The following is a 26,132-nucleotide window of genomic DNA, read 5'->3' as shown; positions in this document are numbered from 1 at the left end:
CTCAAGAGCCCCCCAAAATCACACTCACTCCCAGAAGAAGAGGTACTACAACCTCAGATCCATAAGCTCAGAGAAACCGGAGCAAAAGCTATAAAAATATTTTACTCATAGATAAACTCACATTTTCAATACCAGCTGTGGAGCTAAATGCTTTGGAACACAAATTCTGCAAGATACAGGACCTGCCATTGAACCTCTGTCCATACTGATCATTCCTGGTCTACCAGATGGCATCCCATGGTTTATTGCTTCCTGTCCACAGTCTGCAACTCAATTCTGACCTGTTCTCTCTCTCTGCCATCTTGTTGGCTCACACCTATAAGCCCTGAAAAAGTTGAGAGAAATAGCATAATAATAACTCTGGACCACTAAGGTGTCCCTTGCCCCTGCAGCTTTATCAATGAGGATGGGGCTTCGCAAATGAGTCTCTACCTGCTTCAAACAATAAGCCATGTGATTGACCAACATAGGTAGAAAGTCAGAGTTAGGGCAGACTTTATCCAATCAAGGTTCTAGCTCTGTAAATCACAGATAATTCTGCTTTCAGAATCTGGCCTTGGTCCCCAGCTGACTATTCTCAAGTTAATTATAAGGTGGCCGGAAGCAGGAGCTGATGTTTCCTCATTCATATCCATGAGAGAAAAACCCCAACTCTGGCTTCTCATTGTTCCCTTAAGAATCCCAAACTTTCCCAGAGCCTCGTTGGGCCAGAAATAGGCCACATGTCCATTCATGAATCAATAAGGGGCAAGTGAAGTGATGGCATGAACCCAAGCGTCCATCAATTCATGAATAGATAAAGAAAATGTAGTGCATCTACACAATAAAGTACTATCTAGCTTTAGAAAAAGAGAATTTGTTATTTGCAACCATATGGATGGAACCGGAGACCATTATGCTGAGTGAAAGAAGCCAGACCCCCAGAGACAAATATTGCATGTTCTTGCTTATATGTGGAACTGAAAGCAATCGAACAAAAAAGAAGCAGAGAGTAGCATAATGATGCCAGAGACTCCAGTCGGGGCAGGGAATGGGAAGATGATCAAATGGGGCCAAGCCTTGATCAGACAGAAGGAGTAAGATTTTTTTTCCCTGTGAGATGCGTTGCATAGCATGGCAAGTACAGTAAATAGTAACAGATCGTACATTTAAAAAATCACTAAATTTCAAATGTTCTCGTCACTTTTTGGGATGAGACCAATATATGAGGTGGTGCTTATTTTAATTAGCTTGATTTAATTATTTGGCATCATATCCGTAATTCATAACATCATTTCATAACCCCACACATATATACAATCACAATTTGTCAATTTACTGTTAAATATATATATATATTTAAAAATGGCAATAGGAAAAGAATGGACCCCCAGAACGATCATCTCATTGTGTGTGTGTTTGTGTGTGTGTGTGGCATCTCAGGTGATCGAAGACCCAGTGGAGATCATCAATACCAAGCTGGAAGTTCAGGCCTTCGAACGCCTTGAGGACCAGATCAAACTCCTTGGCTTTTTCAAGAGTGAAGACTCAGAATGTAAGTTCCGTCCACCCCTGCCTGCGAGTCTCAAGGCCAGCTTCCCAGCCAGGATGTTAGATCCTCTTAATGGAGGATGCGTCTTCAGCATCTCTTTTCTGGGCAGGATAGTGGTGAGGATCCCTCCTCTTCCCTGTGCAGGGGAACACGTGCTGGAAGAACATTAAGGTGGGGCCATGTTCTCTGGCCATGATCTCTGGCCTTTCTCTCCGCAAGGAGAAAGCCCCTCTCCTCCACTTTTCTACCCGTCCACCTTCCAGTTGGATTCTCCTCTAAATTGGGACACACAGGATGTCATCTCCCTGATGCTGGTAGTTCTTGTGGTCACCAGTTGGAGAGCTTCTCAGTCAACTGAGAAAGAATTAGAGGAAAATTTGGATGAGGATGGGCTTAGCAGCTGCTACCGACTGTGGAAATTGCTGGTCAAACCCACAGCTGATGACCAGGCTGCCAGATCCAGTGCCGCCACACCCTTGGGCATATTCCTTATGAAGGCTTTGTGGCCAGGTTTGGGGTGGGCACAGGAACTGAGCAGAGCATCATCACAGCCCATTCAAGGTTGAGATGTTGGTGGGTGGGAGTCAGGCAGACCAGGAGGAAGGGACCAGAAAGGCAGGAAGGGCAACTATTGAGTGCATTTTTTTTTTTTAATAAAAATTGCTTTGGCAGTCTGGACCCAATGAACTGAGCCTTCTCCTTGGGTCTCAGCCTTGCAGAGAGGAAAAATGAGAGCGGGTGGGGATAAGGATGAGAAAATTTGGTAGCCTAGTACAAGTAGGAGGTGCAAATATGGTCTGCTTCTGACTATTTCTGGAAACCTCCAAATATTTTGAAATTATTTGCAAAGCTGTGTCTTTACTCAGTCTGCCCACTGGCACCCTCGGTCACCTCATCAACAACAACCCACCTGTTTTCTCTCTTCCATGCCCCAACTTAACCCTCTTCTCACTCACTTCATTCAAACCTCCATTCCCAGCGCTCAAAGGGGGTGCATTCAGGGACAGTGCTAGCCAGAGAATTTCACCCCAGAACTTTGGGCACTGACTGCTCCAACAAGCTTCTCCTGTCCCCTTCTACTTTCTCCTCTTTGTATAATTTCCTTCTATTTCCCATTTGCTGTTCGGTCATTCCCTCTTCATTGTTTCCACCCTCTGTTTCTCTCCTTGTCCATTGAGCTCAGGTGGCTGGTAAGGTCAAGCTAAGCATGAGGAGCACCTTTCCTACCTTTCTTCCTCTGAGCTAACAATCCTAATAGCTCCATTTAATTAACACCTATCCTAGTCCAGGGCCTGAGCTAGGAGCTTCCTACGGAGAATTTCATCATCACCATAAGTCGGTGAGGTGGTTATCACTGTATCTGCACTTTAATAATGAGGAAGGGGTGGAGCATAAAGAGTCCATGAACTCAACCAGGATCACGCAGCCAGTAGATGGTGGAACCATGATTCTAATTCCAAAACTTTAGAGTTACTAGAACTACTGGGTTATACTTTTGAGACTTCAAGGTCATGGCATACCAAAAATATAAGGCTTAAAAGCACAGAATGAGGGTAAACTGGAAGGGATTGGGGCTTAGTAAAAAAAAAAAAGAGCTTACTTTCTTTATTTTATATAATAATGGTAGAAGGTAAAATAGGAAACACATCACCATATCACACTGTAAAAATTTTTCAGATAAAGTCATTTTTAGAATTTGAATAAGAATCTTGAGCTTGTTTCCAAGCATGAAGCCTTTTGATATCAAGCATTATGCTTGAAGTAGCAGCATGTAACTCCTGACCAAGGTTTTTAGCGAAGAGCTTTTCAAATTCTTGATAGTCACCACTGATAAGAGATTTGCTCACACATATAAATGGTGGCCAATGACTGGGCAGCATTCATTGCTTTTTCTTTAACTGATGAAAATTCTTTCTTGCCTTTGGTCATAGTTCAGATCATTAATAATTAATAATAATAATTCAGTCTCGGAGCATCCACTCAATTTGACAGCTATGACTCTGCTTTTCATTGACAAATATAATGTTCATATTTCTTGTGATAATCTGATCGGATTTCAAATCCAATCAAATCCTTTTACATCATATTGTATATTTTGAAATAATAATAAAGCTTTTTCTTAGGAATTTATAGATACTATTTTCCTGGTCTTTATAATCATTCTTAAAATCTAAATAATAAAACTACTAGTAGGCCATTTTTATTTCCTTTTTTAAGTGGAATTATTACATTAAACATTTTCAGTACATTATATGTTTCACATGGGCATATTTTTAATTAAGTTCAATAAAATGCTCTGCAAGATTCAGTGTTTTTCAAAGTCAATGATTATCCTCCACAATTTTTCCAAAGTGAGTACAGTTCACAATTTAGTTTTTAATTCATGTCTTTGCTGATAAACTCTTAAGATTCTCCTTGGAGAGTTAGTCTGCATCACTGTGATACAGAGCAAGTGGGGGGTTCTGAACCTGCTTCTTTACCAAAAGCTAAAACAGGAAGGTTTAATTGGTTTGGATGTTAAGTCACCTTCTTTTTTTTAATTTACTTTTATTTTTTTGAGACAGGGTCTCACTAAGTTGATTAGGACCTTGTTAAATTTCTGAGGCTGGCTTTGAACTTGAGATCCTTCTGCATCAACCTCCCAAGTTGCTGGGATTACAGGGGTGCACCACCATGCCCAGGGAGGCACCTTCTCATTTGATGTGCAGTTCAGACTCATAGGCAAAGCTTTATATGACAGAGCTTTTCTGTGAACGAATGTCACAGATTCTCAAGATCCTCAGAAAGAACTATGTATAAGCCTTAACACCTTCTCGTTGCTGTCGTTGCATCATTAGTGAACAAACTAGAAGTTTCCCAAAATATGTTGCACACAAGAAGACCCAGTGTTCTGGAAGACAAGTGCTAAAAGTTCAACCACATTTTGAATCCCCAACCTGGCGAGTCACCTAGCTCCATCCTTCATCCCAGAGCCCATTGGATCTCCAAGAGAAGAGGCTCCTGACACAGGACCAGTAAATCCTTTCCATCAGAGTCTGAGTTTGAGAGACTCGCTGGGAACACTGGGGAAGTGGGAACAGGGGATTCTTAAGGTGTTCTCCCTATCTGTCTCCTCATTCTTCAAATGCCCTCACCTGTACCCAAACCTCTAATCCAGTTATCAGGCTGCAGGGCATCTTTCCTGACGTCCCTTTACTGTGGGGGATGGGGTTTGATCGTATCATCAGTACCAGTGTTCTTGTAAATCTTCAGCCCTGTCTCCTATGCATGCGGCTGTCATCTCCATTAGAGCAGCTGTCACCCTGCACCGTGATTCTTTAAAGCATCCATAGCCCTCCCTGGGGCTTTTAAGATCAGTCTTTTTATTAAAAAAAAAAAAAAAAAACAAACAAACAAAAAAAAACCCTCATCTTCATATCCCCCCTTAAACCAGCATTATTCTCAAAATATTTTTTTGATAGGATCTGAAAAAATCCTGCACGGTCCCAGAATCCTATCAAAAGCTACACTCCTGATGGATAAAGGATATGGAATTCCATGAAATGGAAGAAAGTTAATCTTGTTAAGAATAAACCATAAACTCAGGGAGTCTCAGGATTATTAAGTTTATTTGGAACAACCACTGCCACTGCCCTTACCATCACCCACACACCTAAGACTCCAGTGTGGGTATCTTTACCGAGTACCTGCCTCGTTGTACCAGGGCACAGCATCCCCACATCACATGGGCATGCATGCCTACTTTGACCAGTTTGGACTCAAGTTTAGGACCAGAGTCAAGCAGAGGCTTGATTAAATTTAAATAATTCTCTCAAAAATGATAGGAGGGAGAAAAAAGAAAACTTCAAAAAATAATAAAAATAAAAGGAAAAAGTTAGAACTCACCGAAACCTATACTCCTGCTTTAAGAAGTTTAAAATACTTTGTGTGATAACATTTTTGATTGAGATTACATCACTTAGGTGAATTTCCTTTTTATCAGGGCTCATTTATATAGCTAACTGTACTCTGTCTAGTCAATGCATAACTAACAGCTCTTCAAGTGTGGATTTTCTTTTGACTTTTACATGTTGTTTGTTTTTTTTTTATCTCACTTTTACCTCTCTTTCCTGTTTCCTGCTTTCCATCCAAAAATCTTCTTTATAGTATGGTGAAGAGACCTTTTCTTTGGCAATTGAGTGCCAGTCAATTCAAACATATTGGAGAAAATATGGGTTTAGATAGCACTCAATAACTAGCTATCTAAATAATACCTGTTAAATAATTATTCAGTCAGGACTCATGACTTTGTACTCTCTCTACATTATTTAAAAAGAAATGTGGGGTTGGGGCTGCAGCTCAGTGGTAGAGTGCTTGCCTAGCACACAAAGGCCCTGGGTGCCAACCAAAGCACTGAAAAGAAGAAATAGAAGTTGCAGTTCTTCTTGAAAATATTTGTCTCTTTTTATTTTTTTATTCTCTCCTAGATTACAAGGCTTTTGAAGAGGCAGCTGAACACTTTCAGCCTTATATCAAGTTTTTTGCCACCTTTGACAAAGGGGTGAGTACCTATGAACCCCCCCTCCCCCGGTTAAACGCAAGAAGAATTAAAGACTGAATTTTCTATCACTTTTTCTTTTTTCTTTTTTTCTTTTTTTGGCAACCTGAACCATCTTCCTTTGCCTCTTTCTCCATAAGAGTGAGAAGTTTTGTTTCGTATTGATTGAGAGATGAATGCAAAGATGATTAATTCAGAGGATGTAAGCATATTTCTAAACCCAGCCAGTGAAAGGTGAGGGCCACCCCTTAATTTCCCATGCACGAAGAATGGGAAGCAGGTGACCCCAGAGTGTGCAGGGCACTAGCCATCCTTTTCCTGTTCCTCTCCCTTCCTGGGGTTGCACATGACCTCTTCTGCTGAGTTAAAGCGGGGAATTAAATGGGGAGGAACACTGACCACATGAAGCCCTGGTGCTTTAGAAAGTTACCTTCAGGAGATGTCATTGATGTAATTTTCTATAATCCAGTTGCTTTTTCTGACTGGTTGTTACATGCAACTTTATAAGCCAAACAACAGCAGAGACCCATAGACCTTAAATCAATGGGTAGTTTATTTGGGGTCTATTACAATCAGAGTACTCCCCTCTGGTTCTCATAACTACTGTGATGACCACTACTTATTGAGTGTTTTCCTGAGTTTGGCAAGTTTTATATAAATTCAACTCTGTATCTGTGGGTTCTGCATCCAAGGATTCAACCAACTTCAGACAGAAAATAATTGAGTGTGTGTGTGGGGGGGAGAAACCCGTTTGAACCGAATATGTGTCAACTTTTTTCTTGTAATTATTTCCTAAATGATACAGTTTGACACCTATTTACATAGCATTTATATCGTATTAGTTATTATAAGTAGTCTAGAGATGAGTTAAACTATCAAAAGATGTTACTAGATCATAAGCAAATAACATGCCATTCAATCAAAGGGACCAGAGCATCGAGAGATTTTGGTGGCCTTGAAGGTCCCAGAGAACCATCCCCCATCAGGTACTGAGGGATGGCTGTATTTCATCTACATGATCTCTAACCCTTTAAACCACCTTGAAAGGTAAGACTCCTACTTCTCAGAGAAAAGAGACTCAGAAAGAGTAGGTAGTGGGGCTGGGGCTATAGCTCAGTGGAAAAGCACTTGCCTAGCATGTGTGAGGCACTGGGTTTGATCCTCAGCACCACATAAAAAATAAATAAATAAAATAAAGGCATTGTGTCCACCTACAACTAAAAATATCTATCTCTATATAAAAAATTAGGTAGCATCTAAAGTCTTCAGAGAATTAATGGTAGTACTGAGATCCCAATTTAGGACAATCTGTGCCCAAAACCTATGTCTTCTCTCCTATATCATGACATTAAATAGAAGATCCTATACCTGCCCTTAAGATTCAGGATGCATGAACACACACAGCACATGATGCACATACACATGACACACACATCACACAGAGAGAAAACACTCACACACACACATCCCGAAGGAAAACCATAAACTAACATATTTACTAGAACAAGAAAATCTAAGACAAACTAAATTTAAGATCAAACTCACATAAAAGTTAATCAGAGTGGGCTCCTAAGGAGTAAGGTAGTTGGTGGGCAGTGCTCATGGGCCTTTATGTCATGATGGGCTCAAATATTCTCAAAAAATAAGGGAAACCAGGGCCAGTAGATGCTGGATTAGGGAATGGGCACAATAAAGAGATCACATTCTGTTTTATATCCTCCTCTGTGGATGTGGCCCCTGTCCTTAAGCCTACAATTCAGGAGAAAAGTCTGTACTCTATGTAATGTTACCTAAACTAAGCAAGTGTACAGTACTTGATCATATTTTAGAGTTGGAAGAGATCTTAAGCAACGACACCCAAACAGTAACAACTATTGCTTATGAAGTACTTGCTATGTGCTTGGCTCTGTGCTAAGAGCTTCTTGTGGATTTTCTTATTCCAGTCTCTCATTAGACCTGTAAGAAAAGAATAAGTATTCCATCGAGGATGAAGCTGAGGCAAAGAGAGACTAAGCGATTTGGTGACATAGTTGAGAATGGTGAAGCCTGACGGAGTTTCTCTACTCCCATACTCTGTAGCAAGCAGCAGCCTTGGTAAAATGCTAACTGGTGTTGGGCATGTAGTAAATATTCAGTCAGTGTTAGCCAGAATGTTATTAATAAGACAGTGGACATCTAGGCCCAGGATGATGAGAGGCTGGGATGGGAACTTAGAGAAGAAGGAACGCAGAAGCCCAGCCTGGGTCCCTGTCTGGCATTCAATTCTGACAGGCCAGGAGTGGCTGAGGGGCTGCTGGTTAGGAACCCATCTGAAGGGAAGAGAGTCAGGCAGATGGACTTGGCCAGGCGTCAAAGCCCTAGTTTTTTTGGAGGGGTGGTTCCATTCTGAGCTCAGGGTAGTATTTGTTTTCAGAAGTGCTTCCCAGTCCCTCTGGATGGTTTCACATCTGTGGCCTGTAAAGAAGGTGAGGTCAGGCTGTAATTAAAAACTCCAAAACCTTCTTTTCAAAAAAGCTTCTCCAAAAACTCCGACAGACACTGAATCATAAGCACCACGGTTCATGTGGGATTTCATAACAGTTAAAAGGAGACGCGTTTTCTCCACATAGAACACAGAGGCTACTGCATCCGTCATGGGGAACCAAGGGGCAGTGTAGGTCCCAAACCTGTGCACCTGGTTAAAGTCCCCGGGAAGGTAACTGAAAATACAGATTCTTGGGCCCTGTCCCAACCCAGTTCCAGGAGTGATATCACAGATCTGACTTTTAAAAGCTACTGGGCGAATACCAATATAGACATTGGTTAGGGACTACTGACTTCCACATCTACACGACCACCTTGACATGTCCCTGTCCCCACAGTTCTTCAACTCATGGTAAAGGTTTCAGTTTATTCACTTATTTACTTTCTGTCTTTCCATCTTCTCTCCCACACTAAAATCTAAATTCTATCGGGGCAGGAATCAGTTTTTCTCAGTGTTGTAGGCCCAACTTGACTTTTAATCGTAGAAAACATTCTTATTTAATTGCAATGCCCCTGTAGCAGGCTCTGTTCCTAGATCCATGCCTTGGATACAGGAGACTCCACTAAATATTTATTGATGAAATATATGAATAAATGCTTCCGTCGGTCAAACCTCCTTCAGTCCTTGTCACCCAAGGCACGATTTTAAGAATGAGGGAAAAGGATCCTCTGGGAGACAAGGTGAGGGCACCCCCTGAGGGTGGAGGGAAGAGAGTGAAGAACCTTGTTTTACTCAGGTTTCTCACCGCTAGGACCAAAGGATCTGACGTGAACAATTTTAAGGAGGAAAAGTTTATCTGGGGGCTCACGGTTTCAGAGGTCTCAGTGCATAGATGGCCAACTCCATTCTTTGGGACCTGATATGAGGCAGAACATCATGGTGGAAATGTGTGGCAGAGGATAGCCGCTGAGGAGATGGCACCAGGAAGGCGAGAGAGAGAGAGAGAGAGAGAGAGAGAGAGAGAGAGAGAGAGAGAGAGAGAGAGAGAGGAGGAAGGAGAGAAGGAAGGATCCCTCCACTCCAGGGACAAAATATATACTCCAAAGGCACACCGCCCAGTGACTCACCTCCTCCAGCCACACCCTCCGTGCTTCAGTTACCGCCAAGTGAATCCCTATCAGCGGCTTAATGCACTGATTTAGTTGAAGGCTCTCATAACCCAGTCATTTCACTTCTAAGATTTCTTGCATTGTTCCACAGCTGAGCTTTTTTAGGGGGGACACCTTATATCTAAATCATAACAGAACTTCTGGAAATTTTTACTCAGATTTCCCAGTATTCCAGCTAAGAATGTGTCAATTCAATTTTACATTCGTAGTCTTAACACTCAGATACCACCCCCACCACCATCCCACACACACACTTGGCAAAAGGCCACCTTCCCCACCACCACCATCACACACACACACACACACACACACACACACAAACACACACACTCACATGCAGGAATGCCCATTCTGCTTGCCTTGACAGTGGTTCTGACCAGCTCTCCACCACTGTCAGGAAGCCAGAAATATAGCAGATCATCAAGGGGGTGAATTGATGAGAACATATTACAAGGAAGACAAAGAAACATCTCAATAAAACATGTGCAGCACCAACGTAATGCTTATAGGGAGACATTTATATCCTTCCCTGATGCCATCAAGAGCAGGTTATTTTCAAATGGATGGCAGGCCAGCTAGAGGTCTGCAGTGCTTCACTGACGTTTTCAAATTCTGAATTCTAACTCTCACATCACCAGATAGGTGATCCTCATGAAGTGGTAACCCAAATCGTGCCTCAGGTTTCTCATTTGTAAAATGAAACAGTTAAAAGCAGTCTTTACCTCATACAAAATGAGGACTAAATAAAGTAGTCCACCTGACACACTTTGCCTGACCGAGAGTAAGCACTCCATGTGTTTGCTAGTACCCCTTTTGTTCTCCCAATGGCTTCCTGTTTCAGAGAAGCCCAGGTTCTTGGTTCCTAGAAAACATATCCAGTCATCTCAAAGAAACCAGAATCCAATGTCATTTTGCAAGTTCATTCTAGCTTAGATCCAGCTTTGCAGAGAAGTGTGTGTGTGCAGGGGCAGAAATACCTAGCCATCTCAGCCCCCCAGGGCAGAGCCCCAACTCCTAGTTTTCATACCCTTCTCCTTGAATGGGGGCTGGAGCTCATGCCTTATGTCTAATAAATAGAATACACCCCTTCCCAAACAAAGAATTGTTAGTAAACCCAGACTCTGGTGGTATGTTTGCTCTTCCTCTCCTCCATGAATTCCTGCCTGGTCACCTCCTCACCCACACTGCATACTCACCCCGACAAAGAGATCCAAGAAAGTAAGGGAAACCCCACATTTCTCTCTCTCTGAAAATAAAATCAGCATGGCAATAAGCCTGTAGAGTGTATGTTCTTCCTCTTCACGTGGCCTGTTTTCTTTAACTCTGGGTAGGCTGCTGGGATTTCTTTCCCTCAGTACTATCAGAAATATCTTTTGGGATAGAGTGACCTGGAATTAACAGCAACTGATGACAAAAGCCATAGGAAACTAAGTGTTTCCTCAGAATGGACCTCCTTGTGTAAGAGCTTATGTCACACCCAGTTCCTCCCCCTCCCCAATTAGTCACAGCGCCCCCCCCCCCCCCCCCCGGGTCACTGGGTCGCTGCACTGTGGTTACCACCACAGGGCGTCAGCTCTTAGGCAATTCCTCTGTCGGTTCAAGGGAACCACTGTTCATCCCAGCACTTTTTTTGGACCGAAGCTCTGGGCTAGAAAAGAATGGCTTGGGTTTTCTATTGAGCATTGCACATTCCAGGCCTCTCAAATCATGTCACAAAGAAAGAGCCTGAGTTCAGTGGCTTTGCAGGCAAACACAGACATGTAGCCACTTTAATCAAGAGGGAAAATGTGTTCCAGGTTAAGGCCTCGGCCCCCAAGCTCTTTATCTATTAGAGGGTGAGCCACTCGTCCTGGGTTCCTGGGAACTGTCCAGATTTTAGCACTGAGATTCCCACGTCCCAGGAAACCCCTCTGCCTTGAACAAAGCAGGATGAACGGTCACTTTACAACCGTTGGTTAATAGGCTGGGCAGTTCCCAGAGCCTGCCAAACCAGACAAGGCTGGTACTGAGAGACTGAATCCTAGGGCCCGAGCTTCCACCTAAACAGAAGTTAGGGTGCAAGAGCTGGTCCAGGACAGATTAATGGATTGACTCTTGATTCGGTGTACTTGTATGCTTTAACAGTTTCCATCAATGACCTGTTTCATCAAAATGGGTTCAATTAAATCCATACAACCCAGTGTATTAAACGTACCCCATTGACATTTCCTTCCTCCTCCAAGCACTGGCAAATGCACTAGAGAGATGGTGATTATACAGTTAACTTTCCTACTTTGCATTCCAACTCTGCCCTGCCCCTGCTTGACCTTCATTTGCCTCTTTGATCACAGAAGGAGATTGGTCCAGCCAGGGCCACATGAGATGAGATCCCGTCGTTCTGACCTTCGGGTTAAAACTGCACGTACGCCCTCCTGTCTTCATCAGAGAATATGAACCCTTCTGTCGGATGGGCCACCCGCTGCTACTCTGGAATCCCCATCCAAACACACAAACTAAACTATTGTCTTGTTGGTGTTACAGGTTGCAAAGAAATTGTCCTTGAAGATGAATGAGGTCGATTTCTACGAGCCATTTATGGATGAGCCCGTGACCATCCCCAACAAACCTCACACAGAAGATGAGCTTGTGGAGTTTGTGAAAGAACACCAAAGGTGCCAAAGACGGCAGATGGGGAGAGTGGGGGGGGGCTGGGGAATTAGGAAGAACCTCTCAGACCCACAAGAGCAGCAACCTAGAGTAAGTTCCTCAGCAGAAGAGAACTCAGTAGTATGGCTTTGTTAGTCGTTGACAAACAGCAGCATCACACCCATCAGTTACTATTGATGAATACGGGCCTGTCCTTGAACGTAGGTCAGACTGCCTCCCCTCACCAGCAAGCCCCCTCAAAGCCATCGTAAAATATAAGTAAAATTCTACCCTAATAACAATCGATATCTCTTTAGTGAAAACTTCCTCTGTGTCAAGCACCGTGCTGGGCGCTTTAAGGGAGCTACTTGATCTCATCTCCCATATTACGAGGTGATCATTATTATCCCAGTGTTACAGACCAGGGAATAAGACTCAGAGTATCTAAATAATGAGTCAAAGATAAACATGCTATACATACAACTTCTAGGAGAGGAATATTTGATACCACTTAGAGTAGCTCTAGCAGAGATCAGCAAACTCTTTTCCTAAAGGAACAGCTAGTAAATATCCCAGGTTCCGGGGGCCAGATGGCCTGTCTTGAAGCGGTTCAATTCTGCCCCTGTAGCACGAAAGCATCCACAGACCATGTATAAACACATGGATGTGGCCATGTCCCAATCAAAGTTTGTTTACAAGAACAAGAGCCTCTGGCTGATTGGGCCCACCAGCTGTAGTCGGCTGGCTGTGCTCTTGGTGGAGAGACGATACTGGAACACGGACCATGTCAGTGGGTTCCCTGCCTCCCCCATCCTTCCTGCCCCACACATGCAAAAGTGTGTCCATTGAACCTGGAGAATCATGATCCCAGGGCCTGGATGGTCCTAGTCTCTGTAGGGAGGCAGCACTTGGAGGAACAAATATTAAAAGTCTAGCACTATTTGCCAACCTTCAGAAAGAAATGAAACTGTGAGCAAATGTAGGTCCTGCCTTCCCCCCTCAAAGATTCCTCAGGAGCTTTTTGATGGATGGACTCTGATAAAACAATGGCAGGTTCTGGGCTGGGACCACCCAAACTTCCTGTTTTTTTCCCTCCAGCTTCCTCCTTCTGGGCCCGTTCTGGGCTCTCAGGAGTGGAGCTGTCAGTCAGGAGGGAAATGCTTCATGCCTTGGATCAAATGGGCCTAGGAAGAGGCTGAGTGACGGAGACCCAGCTCCGAGTCCCACGCAGCAGGGTAGAGCAGCAGAGAGGGGTGCAGGGCTCTTCATCCTGTCTCGTCCACCCCTGCGGGGCGGAGGCTGGTCTCCCAAATGGCGATCTCTCCTCAAGGAAGCTCCTCCTTTTTTTCAGACCTACTCTCCGTCGCCTGCGCCCAGAAGATATGTTTGAAACATGGGTAAGAAACCGGCCAACTCTTCCTGCCTTGTAGACACCCCTTTGGTTAAGTCCCAGGACTCAAACTCTAGGTCTTATTTGGCTGGGGTGGATGTCTAGATGGTGGACTATTTGGAACGTGGACAGTGCCATGCTCGGTTTGAACCCAGTTTTCCATGGATCCGATGTCACCCTCTTTGGTATTTTTTTCATTGGGCAAAATGACTGGGTTGAGCTCATTTCTCACATGTCTTGATGACTTCCATTGATAGACCATCAGAGACCCAGAGTAATTCAGTGGAAGGAGCTCAGGCTATAGAGTCATAGAGACTTGGGCTCAAGTTCAGAAGGTGCCACCTAGGAGCTTAGTATCCTACATCAAGCCATGTGTGGTCTGGCTGAGCTTTAGTTTCCCCATCTAAAATCAGGACTTTCTGTAAGGATAAGTGACACGAAGAGTTTAGAATATGGTAAGTACTCCATTAGTGAAAGGTGACTTTTAAAAAAAATATCAACTCAAGGCACTGGAAAGTGACTGAATCAGAATGTCCTCGTGGTCAGCGTCATGGACACTATGCCAGGTGGCTCAGATAGGAGTTAGAAAGAGGCCCCTGAAGATCACTCCTCACCCTGGCTTCAGATTTGTACAGATTCCATCAACAATAACAACCAAAGTCTCTGGAGCATTTTCCAAGGTATTTCACATGTCCTTTTAATTGGGCCTCTCAACAGTTGTAGAAACTTATACCAGTTACTCCCTGAACAAGTATCACTTTAGCCCATTTTACATATGGAAAAAACAATGATCATGCAGATTAGGTTAACTACTCAAAGAAACATAACTCATTAGTTTGGGGGACTTTAATTAAGGCCATCTGAAGCCAACTCTCATGATGTCTCCAATATGCCTCCCTAGAGTGACCCTGTCCCCACCAGGTGCCATTTGGGGTGGGAGTAGGGGTAAAAGGATTAACATGGAAGCATTTTTCTTTTAAATACTCTAATTCACGATCAGGGGTGATGGATAAACAGGACCATGGAGTAACTTTATACATACTGTTTTGTCGGCATGTAACTCAGCTGGATTTCTGAAAGGAGAGAAAATATTTCATAGACACTGAAGGGCGAATAACTGAGTCTAGAGGAGTGCATTATTTAAGAAAAACCCGGTACAGTAGAAACCTACTTTCCTAACATTTAAGCCTTTCAAAAAATTAACCTTTAAAAGGTCTTGTTCCTAAGTTTAAAAATAATAACAACAAAAGGGTATAAATTGCTTTAAATGTAATATTCCTTTTAAAAATTGATCTAACCTTTTACTCTAAAATAATTTTAGACTTAACAAAAGTAAAGAGTTTCATTATTTCTTCACCCAAATTCCCCAGATGTTAACATTTTGCCATCATGACTTCCTGTCTCTTTCTCCTTCTCTCATAAATATCTGTGTGTGTGTGTGTGTGTGTGTGTGTGTGTGTGTGTGTGTGTGAGAGAGAGAGAGAGAGAGAGAGAGAGAGAGAAGTTTGAGAGTAAGTAGCAGATGTGATTCCCCTTTATCCTAAATACTTCAAGTATTTCTAAACATAAGCATTTTTTCTAATAGTCATAGAACAATGGTCAAAATCATCACTGATGTAACTCTGCTATCTAATTCATAGACGTTATTTATACTGACCAGTTATTTCAATAATGTTCTTTATTGCAAAAGAAAAACTTTTATTTTTTTCCTGGCCTAGGATCCAATGCCAGATCCCACATTTGCATTCAGTTGCTATGTTTCTTTAGCGGCCTTTAATCCTGAATAGATTCATGATCTTTCTCTCTTTCGTAAAACAAATTACCATTTTAAATTGAGAACGATCACCTCCGGTCTGTTCTGTTGTGTCTTTATCTTTAGTTTTTCTATTTCCCTTATCCCTAAAAAAAAGCCATTCTCCATGATCTAGGCAAGGGTATTTAGTTTAACCAAGTCGAGAAAGGACTCTAGAATGGTTTGCTCTTTCGTAACACCCTGATTTGCCTTCCTCCCTGTTGGGAAACTTGGATGAGGGCTGTCTGGGTCTGGTTAAGGCTTCTGTGACTGGTCCAGAATGTGGATGCCCAACTAGAGAGCACTGCTCCAGAGTGGCATCCTCATAGACCACCGAACCAGACATTGTGGAAAGTGACCGGTGAGTGAACTTAAGAATCTTTCTCTTCAACAGCCACCTTCTCAGACATTGAAAAACTTTTAAATAAGATAGGAAAGCTAGCTAGAAACAAAGTAACTATTTACCTTATTCTAACCCCCACCCCGATTATGCAGGTTTCTAAAGTCACAGATCATCTGCAACCGATCGTATTATTACTAAAGAAATTGGTGCCTCATAATATTTGGTTATGTGTAAATCCAAGAACACTTATTTATTTGTAACACTAGAAAAATTTCAAGGTGAGGCCGGGCAATCCAAACGCAGTGCTGACCTGTCATTCTCCTTGGACAGTCCACCCCCATCCTGGCAAATGGTCAGTCAGAGTCCTTGGCAAGTGTCCAGAGGGGATGAGAATCGGTGCTTTCTTCTAAAACAATCCTCTCTCTATTGCAATAGTAAGGCACTTCCAAAATGAGGCCAAAGACTCCTAGACAAGGCCCGAGGCCGCTACACTGCACCTCAGTTAGGAAGCCTGTTAGCCTAAACTACTTTTTTCCCCCCTTCTTGTGCCTCTTCATTCAATAGGAGAACACTCAAAAGAGATGAAGGAAATAAAATATTGACACTGGCAACATATCTGGTTATTCGATAAGTGATAAGGCTAATTTCTTCTTAGTATCTCTAAGAGTATCTAATTTTCTTTAGTGACAATCTAAGATTTTTATAGTCACACTCTTTTTTAAAAATCAATCAACATTAATAAGAACCTATAGGGCCGGGGTTATGGCTCGGTGGTAAAGAGCTTGTCTGATAAGTGTGAGGCACTGAGTTCGATCCTCAGTGCCATGTAAAAATAAATAAATGAAATAAAGGTATTGTGTCTATCTACAACTAAAAAGAAAGAAAAAAGAACCTATAACATTGGTTTCTATTTTGAAACCTCAGTGTCCAAGGTGATGGTATTGGAAGGTGGGGCCTTTAAGGGTGGCTGGGTCATGATTGTGGTTATTACCTTTATGCAAAAAGTTGCAAGAACTAGTTGACCCTTTTATCTATGAGCCAGAGTGCAGGGAAGATCTAAACTCTGAATCTGACAGTGAATTCCTCTTTGACTTCCCAGCCTCAAGAACAGTAAGAAATAAAGTTCATTGATTTCTGTTGTTTATAAGCTCCCCACTTTGATATTTTGTTATGGCAGTCAGAATGGACCAAGACAGTGGGCTTTGGGGCCAGACAGAACTGGCTGAAGTCCCACTATGTCAATTACTAGCTCTGCAACCTTGGGTAAGTCACCGATTCTTGAAGTATTAAGTAGGAATAGGATTTTTATTTGAGATTCAGATATATATATATATTTACAAAGTACTCATACAAAAGTGGCAAGTGGAAGATACTGTCAACATTTGAATCATCATTTTTTAAAAATATTCTTAAGTTGTCCATGGATCTTTTTTGTTTTTAATTTTATTTACCTATTTATTTATATGCAGTCCTGAGGATTGAACCCATGCCAGGCAAGTGCTCTACCACTGAGCCACAACTCCAGCCCCTCATCATTGTTATTTTGAAGCATGATAATTCTCCTAGAGAGCTGACCACCTAGTTGATAAGAAAAGATTTGTGCAATTAAAAAGGGAATTTCCAAGGCAGTATGATGTAAAGGCCAGACGGTGGCTCTAGGTAGCAAAGACTTCCAGGTTCAGAGAAAGCCCTTAGTTTTCTCAGTCCTGTAGGGAGCTCACCTCTTTCTGGCCTGTGCACACTGGGTTCTTACTGACTCATGGGCTTGCCATGGACTCTTGTGAGTTTATTACTGAAAATACCTGGCCCCTAGCATGCACCTGCTTCTTCTTGGGTGCTCAAAGGAGGTTTGTGTGCTGAATCTGTAAGATGCAGGCAGAGAGGGGCTCTGTCCCTTGGTTACAGCTCTCCAGCCAGGGACAATGTCAGGCCTTGGAGAGTGACAGGCATATTACGAGCAGCCTCTTAGAAAACGAATATGGATTCTTAATTCAAAAACCAATTTCCAAACGCCTTCTAGAAGGGCACACAGAAATGAGGCCTGCTTCAGAGAGTTAACAGCACTCACTTCCAACTGATGGCAGGAGACAGAGATGCAGGGCAGCCTAATGAGAACTGACCGGGATATTCCATCTGGCAAGAATAGCAAATGTAAAACAGTGAGACCTCAGACTCCCCTTCTGGTTGCTGTCGGATTTGTGTAATAAACTGGCACGCACACACATATCTATATCTGTAAAATTCAATTCCCCAAAGAATCTGACCAAGGCAGTGCCCGCTGTCTTGTTTTTAATAATAATATTTTCTATTTAATCTCTCTTAGAATTTTTTGAAGGTTTTGTCCATTCTATACTCATAGGGGGGAAAAATTAGCATTTAGATAGGATTGCACCAGCATTAAAATCAATTGAAATGGAAACGGAGATCTGGGGAGGGTTGAGATGCATGGGAGGTTTTTTTTCCCCTATAAGATGATTCTGGTATGCCATTCAGGGTGCCCAGTGAACACCTCTCCCATGTTATAATCAGTATTCACTTGGCTTTGTCCCTAGGTGCCTCTGTCTCACACATATTCCTCTCCAATTCTCCTAGGTATCACATTTCTTTTCACGGGGCCCCTCCAGTGCTCCTACTTTTCTTCCTCCAGCAACAATCAATGCAAAGGAGACACAAGGCAGAAGGCCCTTTGTGTCCAGGACGTGGAAACACATAATGCCTCTTGCTTGCCCATTATTTGAAATACTCTCTCTGCTTTCTTTTCCTTGTCCTGGCCCCCACCGTCACACTCACTATTCCCTCAATCATAAACTCTCAATCTTCCAGAGACCCCAATTCATGAGTCTTCTTGAGGCCACCCACACTCATAGAAATGCTCATACTGATTTGGCAAGCTTTGGATTGAGAGCAGAAAGGACCCCAAGGAAACCCCTGGAGGTCACAGCCAGCAGGGTGTCCCCCTACTAACTTCATGGGCTGTTTCTTCAACCAGAGTCCTAACTTGTATAAACAACAACAACCCACATCCTAATAGACCTGGAGGGTTCTCATCTGCTGCCCACTTGGGGATGGTTTCAGGATCTATCAGCAGCATGCAGACGTTCCCATAATCTGATGCATTGCTGATGATTCCTCCTGGTGGCAAATTCTTTTTTTTTAATTGGTTGTTCAAAGCTCTTGACATATCATCTTTCATACATTTGATTCAAGTGGGTTATGAACTCCCATTTTTACCCCAAATACAAGTTGCAGAATCACATCGGTTACACATCTACATTTTTACATAATACCATATTAGTAACTGTTGTATTCTGCTACCTTTCCTATCCCCTACTATCCCCCCTCCCCTCCTATCTTCCCTCTCTACCCCATCTGCTGTTATTCAATTCTCTCCCTTGTTTTTTCCCCCCATTCCCCTCACAACCTCTTAGATGTAATTTTGTGTAACAATGAGGGTCTCCTTCCATTTCCATACAATTTCTCTTCTCTCTCCCTTTCCCTCCCACCACTCGTCTCTGTTTAATGTTAGTCTTTTCCTCATGCTCTTCCTCCCTGTTCTGTTCTTAGTTGCTCTCCTTATATCAAAGAAGACATTCGGCATTTGTTTTTTAGGGATTGGCTAGCATAATCTGCTCTAATGCCATCCATTTCCCTGCAAATTCCATGATTTTGTCGTTTTTTAGTGCTGCATAATACTCCATTGTGTATAAATGCCACATTTTTTTTTATCCATTCATCTATTGAAGGGCATCTAGGTTGATTCCACAGTCTAGCTATTGTGAATTGTGCTGCTATGATCATTGATGTGGCAGTATCCCTATAGTATGCTCTTTTAAGGTCTTCAGGGAATAGTCTGAGAAGGGCGATAGCTGGGTCAAATCGTGGTTGCATTCCCAGCTTTCCCAGGAATCTCCATACTGCTTTCCAAATTGGCCGCACCAATTTGCAGTCCCGCTAGCAATGTACAAGACTACCCTTTTCCCCACATCCTCACCAGCACTTATTGTTGTTTGACTTCATAATGGCTGCCAATCTTACTGGAGTGAGATGGTATCTTAGGGTGGTTTTGATCTGCATTTCTCTGACTGCTAGAGATGGTGAGCATTTTTCCATGTACTTATTGATTGATTGTATGTCCTCCTCTGAGAAGTGTCTGTTCAGGTCCTTGGCCCATTTGTTGATTGGGTTATTTGTTATCTTATTGTTTAATTTTTTGAGTACTTTGTATACTCTGGATATTAGGGCTCTATCTGAAGTGTGAGTAGTAAAAATTTGTTCCCATGATGTAGGCTCCCTAATTACCTCTCTTATTGTTTCTCTTGCTGAGAAAAAACTTTTTAGTTTAAGTAAGTCCCATTTGTTTATTCTTGTATTTAACTCTTGGGCTATGGGCGTCCTATTAAGGAATTTGGAGCCCAACCCCACAATATGTAGATCAGAGCCAACTTTTTCTTCTATCAGGCACAGAGTCTCTGATTTGATATCAAGCTCTTTGAACCATTTTGAGTTAACTTTTGTGCATGGCAAGAGAAAGGGGTTCAGCTTCATATTGTTGCATATGGATTTCCAGTTTTCCCAGCACCATTTGTTGAAGATGCTATCCTTCCTCCATTGCATGCTTTTAGCCCCTTTATCAAATATAAGAAAGTTGTAATTTTGTGGATTGGTCTCTGTGTCCTCTATTCTATACCATTGGTCCACCCGCCTGTTTGGTACCAGTACCATGCTGTTTTTGTTACTATTGCTCTGTAGTACAGTTTGAAATCTGGTATTACTATACCTCCAGATTCACACTTCCTGCTTAGAATTGCTTTTGCTATTCTGGGTCTCTTGTTTTTCCATATGAGTTTCAGGATAGCTTTATCTATTTCTACAAGAAATGCCGTTGGGATTTTGATTGGCATTGCATTGAACCTGTAGAGAACTTTGGGTAATATTGCCATTTTGATGATGTTGGTTCTGCCTATCCATGAACAGGGTACATTTTTCCATCTTCTAAGATCTTCTTCTATCTCTCTCTTTAGGGTTCTGTAGTTTTCATTGTATAAATCTTTCACCTCTTTTGTTAGGTTGATTCTCAAGTATTTTTTTTTTTTGAGGATATTGTGAATGGGGTGGTTTTCCTCATTTCCAATTCAGAAGATTTGTCGCTGATATACAGGAATGCATTTGATTTATGCGTGTTGATTTTATATCCTGCCACTTTGCTGAATTCATTTATTAGTCCTAGTAGTTTCTTTGTAGACCCTTTTGGGTCTTCCAAGTATAGGATCATGTCGTCCGCAAATAGTGATATTTTAAGTTCTTCTTTTCCTATTTTTATGCCTTTAATTTCTTTTGTCTGTCTAATTGCTCTGGCTAGCATTTCAAGAACTAAATTGAATAGAAGTGGTGAGAGAGGGCATCCCTGTCTTGTTCCAGATTTTAGAGGGAATGCCTTCAGTTTTTCCTCCATTTAGAATGATGCTAGCTTGAGGCTTAGCATAGATAGCTTTTACAATGTTGAGGTAAGTTCCTGTTATCCCTAGTTTTTCTAGTGTTTTGAACATAAAGGGATGCTGTACTTTGTTGAATGCTTTTTCTGAGTCTATCGAGATGATCATATGGTTCTTATCTTTAAGTCTATTGATGTGATGAATAACATTTATTGATTTCCGTATATTGAATCAGCCTTGCATCCCAGAGATGAATCCTACTTGATCATGATGCACAATTTTTTTGATATGCTTTTGTGTTCGATTCGCCAGGATTTTGAGAATTTTTGTATCTATGTTCATTAGAGATATTGGTCTGTAGTTTTCTTTCTTTGAAGTGTCTTTGTCTGGTTTTGGGATCAGGGTGATGTTGGCCTCATAGAATGAATTTGAAAGAGCTCCTTCTTTTTCTATTTCTTGAAATAGCTTGAAAAATATTGGTATTAATTCTTCTTTGAAGGTTTTGTAAAACTCCACTGTATACCCATCCAGTCCAGGGCTTTTCTTGGTTGGTAGTCTTTTGATGGCTTCTTCTATTTCTTCCTTTGTTATTGGTCTGTTTAAATTGTGTGTGTCTTTCTGATTCAATCTGGGCAGATCATATGACTTAAGAAATTTATCGATATCTTCACTATCTTCTATTTTCTTAGAATATAGGGTTTCAAAATACTTTCTAATTATCTTCTGTATTTCTGTAGTGTCTGTTGTGATATTGCCTTTTCATCCCGTATGTTAGTAATTTGAGTTTTCTCTCTTCTCTTCATTAGCATGGCTAAGCTTCTGTCGATGTTATTTATTTTTTCAAAGAAACAACTTTTAGTTTTATCAATTTTTTCAATGGTTTTTTTTTTGTTTCAATTTCGTTGATTTCTGTTTTTATTTTAATTATTTCTTGTCTTCTGCTATATTTGCTGTTGTTTTGCTTTTCCTTTTCTAGGGTTTTGAGATGTAGTGTGAGTTCATTTATTTGTTGTTTTTTTCTTTTTTTGAGGAATGAACTCCAGGAAATGAATTTCCCTCTTAAAACTGCTTTCATTGTGTCCCATAGATTCTGGTATGTTGTGTCTGTATTGTCGTTTATCTCTAAGAATTTTTTTATTTCCTCCTTTATGTCTTCTGTAACCCATTGATCATTCAGTAACATATTGTTTATTTTCCAGGTGATGCAGGATTTTTCCTTCCTTCTTTTATCATTGATTTTCAGTTTCATTCCATTATGAGCAGATATGGTGCATGGTATTATCTCCACACCTTTATATTTACCAAGAGTTGCCCTATGGCATAATATATGATCTGTCTTTTAGTAAGATCCATGTGCTGCTGAGAAGAACGTGAATCCACTTGATGATGGTTGATATATTCTATATATGTCAGTTAAGTCTAGGTTATTGATTGTATCATTGAGTTCTATAGTTTCTTTATTCAGCTTTTTTCTGGAGGATCTGTCTAATGGCAAGAGCGGTGTATTGAAGTCACCCATAATTATTGTGTTGTGGTCTATTTGACTCTTGAACTTGAGGAGAGTTTGTTTTACGAACGTTGCTGCACCATTGTTTGGTGCATACAAATTGATAATTGTTATGTCTTGTTGGTGGATGGTTCCTTTTAACAGTATATAGTGTCCTTCTTTATCCCTTTTGATTAACTTAGGTTTGAAGTTGATTTTATTCGATATGAGTATGGCCACTCCTGTTTGCTTCTGAGGGCCATGTGAGTGGTATGATTTTTCCCAACCTTTCACCTTCAGCCTGTGTATGTCTTTTCCTATCATATGAGTCTCTTGAAGGCAGCATATTGTTGGATTTGCTTTTTTAATCCAGGTTACTAGCCTATGTCTCTTGATTGGTGAATTTAAGCCATTAACATTTAAGGTTACAATTGAAATATGATTTGTACTTCCAGTCATGTTTATTTATTTATTTATTTTAGTTTGGCTAGTTTTTCCTCTTTGGTTATTTTTCTTCCCCTTTACTGAGATACCTCCCACTGTTAGTTTTGGGTGCTATTTTTCAATTCCTCTTCTTGTAGTGTTTTGCTCAAAATGCTTTGCAGTGCTGGTTTTCTGACTTCAAATTCTTTTAGCTTTTGTTTATCGTGAAATATTTTAATTTCATTGTCAAATCTGAAGCTTAATTTTGCTGGATACAGTATTCTTGGTTGGAATCCATTATTTTTCAGCATTTGAAATACGTTGTTCCAGGATCTTCTCGCTTTCAAAGTCTGTGATGAAAAATCAGCCGTTAACCTAATTGGTTTACCCCTGAATGTAATCTGCCTCCTTTCTCTCGTAGCTTTTAATATTCTCTCCTTGTTCTGTATGTTGGATATCTTCATAATAATGTGTCTTGGAGTTGGTCTATTATGGTTTTGAATGTTTGTGGTCCTGTAAGCTTCCAGGTTTTGGCAATCCATTCCATCTTTCATCTCTGGGAAGTTTTCTAGGATTATTTCATTTAATAGGTTGTCCATTCCTTTGGTTTGGACCTCCATACCTTCTTCTATCCCAATGACTCTCAAGTTTGGTTTTTTTATGACATCCCATATCTCTTGGATAGATTGCTCGTGAGTTTTAAGCATCCTTTCTGTGTTGACTATATTCTTTTCAAGTTGATAAACTTTGTCTTCATTTTCTGATGTTCTGACTTCTACTTGATCTAGTCTATTTGTGATATTCTCGTTTGAGTTTTTAATTTGGTTTATGGTTTCCTGCATTTCTAGGATTACTGCTTGATTTTTTTTAAAAATCTCTATCTCCTGGTAGAGCTCGTTCTTTGCCATTTGGATTTGTTTATTTATTTCGTTTTCAAAATATACTTTCAATGCTTGGACTTGCTGTCTCATGTCTTCTCTAATATTCTGTTCCATCTGAGTTAGGTGTGCCTTGAGTTCTTTCTCTGTCCATTTTTCTGATGCCTCTAGGTCCTCCTGTAGACTTAAGTTGTCCTGCATTGTTTATAATCCATTTTTTCCCTTGTTTTTTCATGTTGTTCACGTTACTTTCCAGCTCTGTTTGACTGCTGTGTTTTTGCTTTCTCCTATAAATTTGTTTTGGCTTTGTATATCTCTGTTGTCTCTCCTTTATGGTGGGAGATTATGCCTAGAGATGTTGGGCTTTATTGTACTTTAAAGCTGATTCATTCAATTTATAAAAGGCTTTCGGATTCTGTATGCATATAGTGATTTGTTGTTTGTTCTTAGGACTTTATGTTTAGGTTAGGTGCTACGAAGGTATAAGGGTTAGTATGTCTTGGCTACTTTAGAAGGTTGCTCTACTGAAGGGGGATACTAACCGTCGATTGGATCAGGGTGTTGGTAGTAGCCAGGTATTTAGGAGCCCTGTAGACAGCCTCGAAACATTCACCTATTTGCATTTAGACAATTACACGTAACGGAGGACGTAATGCTTGGGATGAAAGTGGGGGGTAGGGGAAGGAAGGTGCTCTTAAAAAGAAAGAAGGAGAGGGAGATAGATAGAATAGAGGAGAATGGAAAGAACAATAAAACTTGAAAAGTGAAAGAAAGAAGGAAAAGGGGAGAGAAAAAATAAAATAAAATAAGAAATAAAATTAGGTCTTAGATATCCATTTTCTTCTCTTCCAGTAGGCAGAGCTGTGCCCTCCAAGCTGAGCTTCTGCCCTCTATGTGTCGACAGCAATCCCTGTAAGGCGGCTCCTGGGAGTCTCTCAATCCTGTTGGTCCAGAGCCGTTTCACTTCTCCGGCTCCTCCTCCCCTTCCTCCTGCCTGCCAGCCAGGTCCTGCTCACCGGAGGCGGTTCCCCAAGGATCTGGCTACACTTTCAGCCCCACCGCGTGCCCTATTTCCCGAATGACTGAGCACTCTCTCTGTCATTCATCTAAGCCCCAGTGCTGTGGAGTTATGGTCTGGGAGTCAACAGTTTAATTTTTCCGGACCCCTTTGGTGGGCACGCCCTGGGGAGCTGGCGGCTAAGACTTTGGGTGTCACCACTGGTGGTAATGGGAGTTGGGGGTTGAGAATCCCCTCTGCTTCCCTCAGCCCCTACAATCACAACCACTCCGCTGGCGGTAGGAGGAGTTGGGGGTCAGGAGTGCCCTCTGTTTCCCTCTGCCCCAACCATCACGCCCTCTCCGTTGGCGATTGGGGGAGTTGGGGGTGGGGAGTCTTCTCTGCTTCCCTCCATCCCTACAGTCACACCCACGCCACTGGCGTAGGGGGAGTTGGGGGTTGGGAGTTCCTTAGCCCTTACGGAGAGATTTTTGAAGTTTCCCGGTTGTTTGTATCTGGTGGGGGTGGGAGTCACACACCTGCTAAAGTAGATTCCGCTGGGAAGGAATCTCGTTGGCCGAACTCTGGTGACTTCCCCTCTCTGCTATGACGGGCCCCTGGCTCCTTGCCGGAGTGTCCGAAGGGAGGGGTGGGACTGGCTTGTCTCTGGTCTGACTCAATCTCTGGTTTTAGTTCCCGGTTTGCTATTTCATAAAGGCTTGGTTAGAGTCCCTTCACTTCGCCTCCTGAGCCAGGCGGGCGAGGGCCGTTCTCGGGTTGGGTGGGGCCGTTTGAACTTCACCGCAAGGGGTGGGCGGCGGCTGGCGGGGCTGGACTTCTGCGCCGCGTGGCTGAGATTCACTCGTCTGGGGCAAACTGTCACCTCCAATAAACTTACTAATTCCCGGCAGGTCTCCTTTCAGGGGAATTTTGCTAGAAGTTCCTCAGCAGGTAGAATCTAAGCGTATTAATGCATCTCTCTGATCCCGTTAATGTGGAGGTACTGAAGGTGCCGCCTCCTCGCCGGCCACCATGTTGGGTCTCCCGTCCTGGTGGCAAATTCTT

The 26,132-nt window shown here is 42.0% G+C and overlaps 1 protein-coding gene across 1 annotated transcript in view; it reads left to right on the top strand.

Moving 5' to 3' along the window:
* Positions 1-26,132, top strand: part of Casq2 (calsequestrin 2) — a 67,511-nt gene that overhangs the window by 25,638 nt on the left and 15,741 nt on the right. Inside the window, exons 4-7 of the mRNA XM_005334915.5 lie at positions 1,423-1,534; positions 5,998-6,071; positions 12,222-12,352; positions 13,678-13,723. Coding sequence (XP_005334972.1) covers positions 1,423-1,534; positions 5,998-6,071; positions 12,222-12,352; positions 13,678-13,723 — 363 coding nt within the window. The remainder of the gene's footprint in view (positions 1-1,422; positions 1,535-5,997; positions 6,072-12,221; positions 12,353-13,677; positions 13,724-26,132) is intronic.

The sequence above is a fragment of the Ictidomys tridecemlineatus genome, chromosome 11, assembly GCF_052094955.1.
Source record: "Ictidomys tridecemlineatus isolate mIctTri1 chromosome 11, mIctTri1.hap1, whole genome shotgun sequence".
In the NCBI taxonomy this organism is placed as follows: domain Eukaryota; kingdom Metazoa; phylum Chordata; class Mammalia; order Rodentia; family Sciuridae; genus Ictidomys; species Ictidomys tridecemlineatus.
The sequence above is the reverse complement of the archived record's forward strand: the minus strand, read 5'-3'. Positions and strand labels throughout refer to the sequence as shown.